At 47.8% G+C, this 11,050-nt stretch overlaps 1 protein-coding gene across 1 annotated transcript; it reads left to right on the top strand.

The window, feature by feature from the left end:
- The first annotated feature begins 26 nt into the window (after positions 1-26).
- LOC134011738 (cilia- and flagella-associated protein 95-like) lies at positions 27-3,657 on the top strand. Its single transcript, XM_062451154.1, has 6 exons — positions 27-306; positions 393-507; positions 877-1,013; positions 1,236-1,301; positions 1,774-1,834; positions 2,964-3,657. The coding sequence occupies exons 1-6, from the start codon at positions 272-274 to the stop codon at positions 3,144-3,146; spliced, it is 597 nt and encodes a 198-aa protein (XP_062307138.1). The 5' UTR covers positions 27-271; the 3' UTR covers positions 3,147-3,657.
- Positions 3,658-11,050: the final 7,393 nt, after the last annotated feature.

Here is an 11,050-nt window from a genome sequence, read left to right as displayed (position 1 = left end):
ATTAAAGCATTGTTGATGTAACAATGTAGCTAGTAGTATTCAGCATTGCATTCCTTAACATCAAGGCAATGTTTATTTTGTGCGTATAGTAGAACATTTGCGTATTCACGTTACAAACAATTTACGACGTCATAATATGGATGGTTTTGACGCCACTTCACAAATTAATCCACATCTAATGTGGAAGTTTCCTTTCTTGCTACTATAGCTAGGCTTTTGTTCGTGTCCGGTGGTTTTGTCGTTGATTGATCTGCCGTTTCTCAAGTCTAAGATGTCTTACAGCAGACGCACCCTCATTTCGGACTGGTGAGTAGCTTCTTCTGACATACGCTGTCCGAAGTCAGGCGTTGTCTGTCGGCAACGACCCATAAAAAGTTTGCAACTGTTTCCAGGCATAAGCACAGGGAAGCGGAACCCAAAGACTATGACTTCACGCAGTGTCCTGCTGGACAGATAAAAAAACTCAGCAAATCCACATACAAACACCTTGGAACCATGATGGATGCGGTGAGTAGACTGACGTCTCTGTTCTCCCACCTGTCCATCAGTCATGAACAACGTGTAAAGAAGTTTGATGTAGTACCAGACACGGCAAACATTTACGTGTGTGTGAGAGAGTGTGTAAGTGAGAGTGTGTGAGTATGTATGACTGTGTGTGTGAGAGTGTGTGAGTATGTATGACTGTGTGTGGAACTGTGTAGGACTAAGCACGTGTGTGGGTGAGTCAGTGTGTGTTCATAGTGCAATATACAGCACTATATACACAAGTGAAAGTCCATGTGCAATCTATCCCATAAACATCGGTCCCAGAGCAAGACTGGGGACTCCAGCATCTTCACAGCCCTGCCTCCCCCCTCCCTCCCTCCCTCTTTGCAGGACTGGACCACCAGCACCGGGGCCCAGATGGCCCAGAGCCCCCTGGAGGAGAAGAACCAGGCCAGGAGGAGCCCCAGGTCCATGGTCACAGCCGAGCACTTCCAGTCTGCACACTTTAACATGCGGACCCTGCCCAGGTGAGACAGCCTGAAAGACCTGCTAACTCTGCTGGCGCATCACCACAGGAAGTCTACGGGAGTCACGTGTTGGCTGTCTGGGTTGACATGTGGGAATGTGGTTGATCCCCTTTGAGGTGGCCAATAAGAGAGGGCGGTGGGCGGAACCTTTGAGTTATTTACTCCATTTAATTTGTAATGTTATTTTGTTATACTGCAGTATATTATCTGGTTTTATCACAGCAAGGATGCAGCTGGGCTGGTGACCAATGACGTTCTGCCACGTCATCCCCCTGGCCATAATCAGATGTAAGACACTGTTTTATTTCTACTTAAATAGGATTTCTACTGCAAGACAGTGTTCTCTCTGAACTTGTCAGTTGTGTCACCCTCTATCACCAGAAGGGGGCGCAAGACAGCTGCATAATACATGAACTTCCTCAAATGCCTATTACTAAAGGATGTAGCCTAGGTTATTACTGTATTGCACTCACTTAGGATGCCCACGTTCTATCTGCAAGCATTACATTAAAGGGAAATATGTGTTTAATTGCCCAGATTGTTTGTGCGCGTGTGAGAGCGTTCACACCCTCTAGACTAGTCTGGAGAGCTGTCACAAATCAACCTTCATTAAGCACACCTGATTCTAATGATGAGCTCGTTAACCAGCTGAATGGGGAGGGTCGCAGGACAGAGGTGGATATTCCTGCTCCAGTGGTATTTGAGGCAGTAACTCATGCTGTCGGGTGGATTTGTTTTAATCTCCTGTCCCTCCCTCCAGTGAGCTGGTCTCCACGTATAACGTGGATTACCTGCCCCCGTATGGCGCCATTAAGGAGGAGGTGAGTGGGGATCAACAAATAATAACAGATAATGTAATCCCATCAAGATAGTAAACAGACGATTATTTATATATTGAATGTCATACATCATGAATATTATTTCGGGGGTTTCATAATTAATGAGGATTGGTCTGATCATAGTCTGCTTCCTCCACTCATCTCTGTGTGTCGTACTCTCCTTTTATACAAATATATTAATGTCTAATGAGGGTTTATGTGAGTCAAAATCTGACAGAATCTCTGACAGGTTGGTCCCTCACCTTTCAATGGGTTTTAGAAGAGTCGTAAGACCAGGGGGTCTCCTGTCACAGAGCAGAGGAAACCAAACGAAGAAAGAGTACCGGCCCATCGTTTGTTATGTCATCAAACATCTTGACATTCCGGAAACACAACCAATATCTCACGCTCTAATCACTAGCAGGGTTGTTAGCTCAGTGTATTTTTTGGGTCGTTTCATTTGTGACCCCCTTCTTCTCGTAAGTGCTAACAGATGTTTAATATCATGGCTAATTCCCCACAGTAGGCAGAGCTGAGGTCCTCATCCCTGATTCATCCCTCTGGCCTGCAAACGCTTCACATCCAACGGTTTCAATCTCTCTCCCCCCCCCCCCCCCCCCCCCCGAAAAGAACAAGTCACATTTCCTCTTTGAAACAGGAAATAAAAAGAGATGTATCGTAGGTGAATGGGTTCCCAATGTGATGTGTAGTGACGAGGCAGGACTCTCTCAGCCTTGCTTAACTGCTGTGGCCTGGATTTTATAGGAGGGCTTTTTTAGGACATCTGTGATGTAATCTCAGCCACATCCACATAAAACACCTGTTTAGACTACTGATCTTATAGACAGATGCAGAGTTCCAGATTCTCTGTGTTCCTCCAGTTAGGAGGAAACAGGAGATAAAAACGTAGAGATAGCCTTTACGATGGGTTTGGTTTACCTTGGTCAGGACGGAAAGACCCGTCAATGTTTACCTTGGTCAGGACGGAAAGACCCATCAATGTTTTGAAGTTTTTGTCATATCTAATCTCTTGTTAACACAATCGCGTGAATCAACATCAAAACATTGTACAGGCCTCGTGGGAATCACATTGCACTTCCTGTTTCTGTCTGGCCCTGCTGTTCTTCTCCAGGTGAGTGTGAAATGCCAGGCGGAGGAGACGCCCGACTTCCGGAGGCGCCAGTCTCAGTTCACGGACACGGCTGACTACCGCCGCACCGGACGCAACACCTGGCAGGAGGAGAGCGGCGTCTACCTTCCGCCGGGCTCCAGGAGTGGCGTCCACATCAGGCCCACCAACCCCTTCTTACCCTAGACGCCCCCCCCTCCCTTCCTGGGGCACCACGACATGCAGGCACCCTGACTCCGTTGTGACATACCACAGCTAGCTTTTAACACCTTAGGATCGTTGTACTTCCTAGTTCTACCGCCCCTGTCTTCATCCATGGGCGGCTATTCTTCTTCTGCATAAATAAACATTTCATCAGAGGTTGTTTTAGGAGGATTGTTGTTTTCATTTCGGCTGAGTCAGCGAGTCAGCGGATGTCAACGCACAGCTAGCTCGCTAGGCTACGTGTTTGTGCTCTGTTCCTCGGTGTCCAATGAAGTGTTTCGACATCTGCTTTCTTTCTCTCTCTCCGTGCCTTTCCCATCCTCGCTCTGTCCCCCGTCCTCGCCCTGTGACCCTCAGGATGTGCTTGCTCTGTACCGTCTCCTCCCATCTCCTACGGTGGTTCCTTATCCGTTTGTTTATCTGGGTCTTTCCACAAGGATCGTTCCGTGACTTCGTTGTTGCGATGTCCCTCCGCGGCGGTGAGACGATGTTTGTTCCCTCACACTTCATCCAGGTTCCTTCTCGTTGAGTTACTGTACACAGAGCACAGGGCACTATTTTCTGACCCGTGCTTCCACCTGGACTGTAGCTAACCTTCTGGTGACCCTTGTGATAGGTGTGTGTGTTTGTTCGTGTGTGTGGGTGTATGTGGCATGCTGTGTAGGCACATTTCCAAACATAACATTGTAACTCCAGTCATATTTTGGAAATCCTCCTACATTTCCTGTGTGCTTAAGTGTCCTTAAACCTACACATGGTGTAATACACCAGGCTGGTGGAACAGTCTAGATCTATGTACCAGAGGAGTGTGTGTGTCATGTGTGTGGGCGTTTTTGTGTGTGTGTGTTTGTCCATGTGTCGAGTGAAATAGAGGGAATATAAATTAATAATTAATTTAGAACAAATGAATAAGTCATTCATTGTTGGCATGCTGCACATGCACACAGCTCTTATCCTCGCCTTCTGCACACACACACACACACACACCTGTACACTTCCAATACACACACATTCTAACACACGTTACTTTTAAATTTCTTTAACTTTAATAATTTCTTGTAAAGAATACCAGTGACACTCCGAAGCAGCTTTTTAAAATGTGCTTTCTCTGCCATGCCTGTGCATCTCTGAGTGACATCACCCCCCCCCCCCCACCCCCCCATGTGTATTTGTGGGGCTGAAATGAGAGGGCTGGTTACATCCAGGCAGAGAAATCCACAAAACCTCCCTCCAGTCAGCACGTCTCTCAGCCTGACACAAACACATGACATTGTGCAGACAGGCTCGTAGGATGCCTAAATCCGCTCACACTGACCAGGCTGCAGGCTGGTGGCTGCATGCTGCAGGCTGGTGGCTGCAGGCTGGTGGCTGCAGGCTGGTGGCTGCGTGCTGCAGGCTAGTGGCTGCATGCTGCAGGCTGGTGGCTGCAGGCTGGTGGCTGCAGGCTGGTGGCTGGGTGCTGCAGGCTAGTGGCTGCATGCTGCATGCTGCAGGGTGGTGGCTGCAGGCTGGTGGCTGTGTGCTGCAGGCTAGTGGCTGCATGCTGCAGGCTGGTGGCTGACATCTTTTGAAATTTCTACGGAAAATAAATGATGTGCGTGTTCATAATTACAGATTGGTTCAGCAAATGCTTTTATCCAAAGTGGAGCATGGTACAAGGGGAGGGGGGGGGGGGGTTGAACCTGTAACTATTGATCTGCGGTCAAATGCTCCAACCTCTGAAATACACCCTCTCTTCAGGTGGTGAAAAGACGCAGAAGAAGACACAAAAGCCCAGAAGAAGAAGCGAGGTGGAGGTCTACAAAACAGCAGGGGTGGCTGAGCACTTCCCTTGAATAAATGTTTACCTCAGTGTCTCTACATCCTCACAATCTCGGCAACGCTGGACACAACTGCTCTGTTTACACCCTGGTAATGAGACGTGTTTTGATGTTTGGGCCATGTGCAGATCATGTCCTGGGCCTTGAGGACAAGCAAGATTCCTCTCGTTAAAGAGTCCATCACAAAACATTTACCGAATCTACAGCAAAGAAAAACACGCAGTGACGAATACCACAGCATGATGGGTTTTGACACCATAAATGTTGAATCTCCAGTAGTCATCGTCTTTACATGCACATCAGATAGGTGCCACAGGATTAAGATTCAGATATACAGTAGATTAGAAGTCAGATTATTTGAGCCTCGAGTCATTTCTACCTTTCTCTGGATGCACACGTATAATGTATACACTGCACATGTAAGGAAACTTCCTGTCCTTCTCCCTCTCCTTCCTCTCCTTGTCATTGCTCTCTACCTACTAAGCCAGTTGGACCAACCCCAAAGAAAATCTTACACTCGATAGGTTCTAAGTGTGACTTGGTTTGGACTGGGTGGCTGTGAAGTTGTTGCCAAGTAACAGCCAACGGCACCAATTATTGTTGTGACCTCCTTGACAGAGGATAAATCTGTCACCTCATCTACTTTGTGAAAGGCGAGTCCCAAGATAACCTGTTCACTGGATAAAGATGAAAGCTCACCGATTTGGCAAGGGTTTATTTATTTCTGCGTTTTAATATGGTGTTAATAGTGAGTACCAGACTGTTATTGCTGTGTCTTGGAGGTCTAAACAGCATCTGTTCTCTAATCCAGAAGATGTCAGAACGACTTCCTGTGTCGTTGAGTAAATAATGTGCACATCAAACGTTTCAAAACAACAACCCGTGTACTTCGCAGCGTCATGGGAAAGGCACGACAAGGCGCTCGTAACCGGGGTGATGTCATACCGTCTAACGACGCCCTGTGAGGCCTTCTACGGCGCCTCTCCTTCTACAGTGCTTCTCTTCGAAGCTCTTCTTCTGTGGTGCTTCCACCACACGGTGCTCTTCCTCTACTGTGCTTCCCCTCGGTGACGCTCTTCTCATAGGATGGCCTTCTTCTATGGTGCTCTTAGTTTGCCGTGCTCTCCTCCTGTGGCGTCCTCCTTCAGTAGGCGCTCTCTGTGTTTGAGAGGAGAGATAGAGGAGAGATAAAAGGCAGCGGTCTCTGTGAGGCTGTAGGTCCGGCGTGTTTGCAGTGAAGGTGGCTGTTTGACCAGTGCCTGAACCTCCAGCAGGTCCTGGAAAACAGCTGCTGCTGCCTCAAGGCAGACCTCACCCTCAGGCCTCGACACTGAGCTGTGAAGCTCTGCCAGGGAGAACCCCCCCCTCCCACACACACACACGTGCACACACTCTAACTCACTCGCTCGCAGCAGTAAAGCAGTAACACAGGATGGAATGAGGAACGTTCCTCTTCATGGCATCATTTTGTTTTGTCCATTTCATGTGAGAGATCCATCTTGTTGACGTGGGGGAACAAGCCCAGTGCTCTTGTGGGTGTTCCCACTGGCATTAAGATCATTCACAGCATTTCTTGGGAATTTACACATTTACAGCCTTTACTGTAAATGTGTGACGGTAAACAACAGCAGCTTAAGAGGATCTCCAGCAGAGAAGAGTGTGTGAAATGAGTGTTTATCTTTCTTTCTCCTCACACACAGCGAAAACATTCACAGGCAGCAGCCAGAATTGAGCACCTCCCACCCGACCGACCTTGAGACACCCGCATCCATCCCCTTCAGAACCCTTAAGGTGTGCGTTTTACTGTCTGTAAAATCCCTCAACAAGTTATTGAACACCTGGAATTCCTACAAATATTGTTATTGTGTTTTGTCGAGGCCGGTCTTCCTCTCACTCACTCTAACGTCGCACGAAACTGCTCTCCGTTCGTCTCGAGCTCTGGATGAGTGTGTGTGTGAGACTCATTGCTAGTCAGAAGGAAGACAGGGGATCAGTGGACAGGCAGACAGCTGGGAACCAGACCCGCTGCCCAGCAGAACTCTCTCCTCTCCTCACACAGCAAACAAACATCTCTAGTGACTAATACACTTAACAATTCACATGTCCAACGGGTTACCAAAATACTTTGTGATGCTAGCCTTCACCTCGGTCATCTCAGGCAAAAGACAAGCGGTTCATCTCTACTCAACCACGATAACATGCCCAAAATACTCAGGATCCTAACGTTTTCTTAAACCACACAGACTCAAGCGTGACTTACAAGGATACGTGTTTATTTTATCTTATGGAGACCAATTTAATACATTTTCTCACTCTTGTGTTTATCTACGGTGATATATTGGTAAATGAAAATGGAGTCATCCAGTGTTTTATTTAATCACTAGCCTCCAGTCCTGTGGTTATCTCAGTCTGTTCAGCTGTGGAAAGTCTGTGTCGTTCTTGACAACCCTGGAAAAGTAAAGTGATTCAAAAATCCTACTCAGACAGTTAATCACTGAGCTCCGAGTGTGTGCCTGACACACACACACACACACACACACACACTGGGACAGACACCCACACAGTGACAGACACACACAGGGACGCACACACATAAGGACGCACACACATGAACACCCACACACACTGAGGTACAGCGGACAACTGGAGTCTGTTCGTCAGTGCAGACACACAAGAGCGCTCATTCTTTTATTTGTGTTTGTGTTTCCACTGTGGCTACGTAACCTAGCTGGTTATGGTTACCTAGCCTAGCTGGTTATGGTTACCTAGCTTAGCTGGTTATGGTTACCTAGCCTAGCTGGTTATGGTTACCTAGCTTAGCTGGTTATGGTTACCTAGCCTAGCTGGTTATGGTTACCTAGCCTAGCTGGTTATGGTTACCTAGCCTAGCTGGTTATGGTTACCTGACCTAGCTGGTTATGGTTACCTAGCCTAGCTGGTTATGGTTACCTAGCCTAGCTGGTTATGGTTACCTGACCTAGCTGGTTATGGTTACCTAGCCTAGCTGGTTATGGTTACCTAGCCTAGCTGGTTATGGTTACCTAGCCTAGCTGGTTATGGTTACCTGACCTAGCTGGTTATGGTTACCTGACCTAGCTGGTTATGGTTACCTAGCCTAGCTGGTTATGGTTACCTAGCCTAGCTGGTTATGGTTACCTAGCCTAGCTGGTTATGGTTACCTAGCCTAGCTGGTTATGGTTACCTAGCCTAGCTGGTTATGGTTACCTGACCTAGCTGGTTATGGTTACCTGACCTAGCTGGTTATGGTTACCTGACCTAGCTGGTTATGGTTACCTAGCCTAGCTGGTTATGGTTACCTAGCCTAGCTGGTTATGGTTACCTGACCTAGCTGGTTATGGTTACCTAGCCTAGCTGGTTATGGTTACCTAGCCTAGCTGGTTATGGTTACCTGACCTAGCTGGTTATGGTTACCTAGCCTAGCTGGTTATGGTTACCTAGCCTAGCTGGTTATGGTTACCTAGCCTAGCTGGTTATGGTTACCTGACCTAGCTGGTTATGGTTACCTGACCTAGCTGGTTATGGTTACCTAGCCTAGCTGGTTATGGTTACCTAGCCTAGCTGGTTATGGTTACCTAGCCTAGCTGGTTATGGTTACCTAGCCTAGCTGGTTATGGTTACCTAGCCTAGCTGGTTATGGTTACCTAGCCTAGCTGGTTATGGTTACCTAGCCTAGCTGGTTATGGTTACCTGACCTAGCTGGTTATGGGTACTGTATTCACTAGGACACCAGGTCCGACCCTGATGTTACAAGCTACCACCTCAGGCAGTAGAAGACCCTCACTTCCTTGGACCCGGACAAAGCTTTTTCCCCATCCTGGTGTGTGTGTGTCTGTCTATGAACATGTGTGCATGAATGAGGTCGTAAACCTCTGGTGTTCGTGCAAATGTGTTTCATGGATTTTCGTCCCTTCACAGCCGTGTCAACAACACCTCCACTTTATGTCAAGCACCGACCGGGCTCCCACTCCATGTTTACTTCTCAGAGGCAGGTAGAGCAAGGCTGTAGATCCATCACCCACCTCAACCCTGGGAAACAAAACACTCAGAGAGACACTAACAGGCACACCCTGACATCTCTGCAGGTCAAAGGTCAAGCTCAATCTCAGTTTGAGAGGGGTTTGACACAGACCAAGCCCTATCCTCTGTCTTGACACAGACCTTTTAAACTCATTCCTCTCACATTGAACCCCTTTTTAGGAATTTGTATCTGCTTTTAGCAAGTATTAATCCAAATGGTTCTTTTTCTTACCTACACAGACATGCTGATGTTGTGAGGAGAGTTGGGGATCTCTTCAGAGGTACTCGTGTACAGAGGAGAAGCGAGGATCTCTCCTGAACAGAGGTCATATTGTGTGGAGGAGAAATGAGGGGTTTCCTGCTGGGCCAGGGTGGAATACTCCTCTCTGTGGCTGCAGTCTTTTTCTTTTCTCATTCACCATATGTTACACTCCTGGCTGGACAGCCTCTTCTGCTCTCCTACTCTGCCATACTTGACTCTACCCTACTCTACTATACTCTGCCATATTCCACTTTACCCTACTCTACTATACTGTACCATATTCTATTCTGCTCTACCCTACTCAAACCCACTCTACTCTACCCTACCATACTCTTTTCTACTCTACCATACTCTACTCGACTGTACTCTACTCTCTGCTACCCAACTCTACTCTGCCCTCCATCATTGCTCCCAAGAGGGACAGAGCGTGGTGTCTTCAGTGCTGTGTATCAGCAGTGCCACGTGGGTCGACCTGGCCCTACAGCAGCCTGGGTCGGCTAGCTGCAGACGGTTCCATGAGCTCATCCTGCCACACCACAGCTCCTACTGGGACACGGGTGGCAACAGGAGGAACAGACACTCCGCTCTGGCATGGAGTAGTAACACACACACACATACACATGCACACACATGCACACACACACACCAACACACACACGCACACACTGGGAGACAGGAACTTCCATGCACAAATTCATGCAGGCGCAACTGGAGTATGCATAAACATACAGAGGGATATAAACACACACACACACACCCACACACACCCACACAGACAAACACACGCACGCACACACACACAGATGCGCACACACACAGACACAGACACACACACACACACAGAGACAAACACACTGGGGTGTATGAAAAAGGGAGACCCATTGTTGAATCCTGACAAGAACATATGGTAACAGAGCAGACATGTCACTCTGCTGACAGTGCAGGGAAGCTAAAACACAGTAATGGCTGTGGCACAACATTTTCCTGGGTGAATACCAACGTGTCTGTCAGCAATCTGCCTCGAACATTTTTCCATTTCTCTCCAGCCAACCCCCCGTGCCCCCGTTCTGCGACATAAAAATGGTATCATCACTGTGTTAAGGCCCACACAGTCTTACTGTGTTAGTAGCTCACCCATGACAAAGGTCTCTGATATCAGCAGAGGTGTCAAACATGAAAACGCTACAATGTGTTTGTTCCCAGCCAAGTAACTGATTCCAGTTACCCAGATTTGCTCATTAGCACAGCCCTCAGCGCTAATCTGTGACATCGTCTGGATCAGTGCATGACCGGAACTGACATGGTAGAGTTTCTTGTCTCTGAACCTGAACTTTTACACCTGTGAATGTTAATCATTACGCAGCAGTGCAGATCAGACATTCCTCTCCATGTCAGACAACTGCAAAACCAGTGCAAAACCTCTGACATCTCTGAAACCGAAGATCCAAATATTTCTGCAATGACCTTGGCAGCTGCAAGCCTCTTTGGTCTGGGGGGAAGGTTTAGTGCACGACAACCAGAGGACAACGGGTGTGTTAAAAAAAAAAATCCGAAAAACTTGCAATTATGTGTCCTACTGTGCACGCATGATCATTATGGCAAGGGATGAGTTTGCCCAAACATTACACTATATGGGGGGGGGGGGGGGGGGGGGTCTATTTGACGATGCTTATGTTATGTTGTTATGATCCGCGTGGTGCACTCCGTTAATGGTGGCAGGAATGTCTGTGATCCCAACCGTAGGGAGGCGGGGTACAGGGAGTCCC

The sequence above is a fragment of the Osmerus eperlanus genome, chromosome 25 (assembly GCF_963692335.1).
Source record: "Osmerus eperlanus chromosome 25, fOsmEpe2.1, whole genome shotgun sequence".
Taxonomy (NCBI): Eukaryota; Metazoa; Chordata; class Actinopteri; order Osmeriformes; family Osmeridae; genus Osmerus; species Osmerus eperlanus.
The sequence above is the reverse complement of the archived record's forward strand: the minus strand, read 5'-3'. Positions and strand labels throughout refer to the sequence as shown.

Bases quoted from the DNA above. Each gene is read 5' to 3' on its own strand.
- LOC134011738 (XM_062451154.1), top strand. From the start codon at position 272: ATGTCTTACAGCAGACGCACCCTCATTTCGGACTG. The intron at 307-392 runs GTGAGTAGCTTC...AACTGTTTCCAG, and splicing joins CGCACCCTCATTTCGGACTG to GCATAAGCACAGGGAAGCGG. The intron at 508-876 runs GTGAGTAGACTG...CCCTCTTTGCAG, and splicing joins TTGGAACCATGATGGATGCG to GACTGGACCACCAGCACCGG.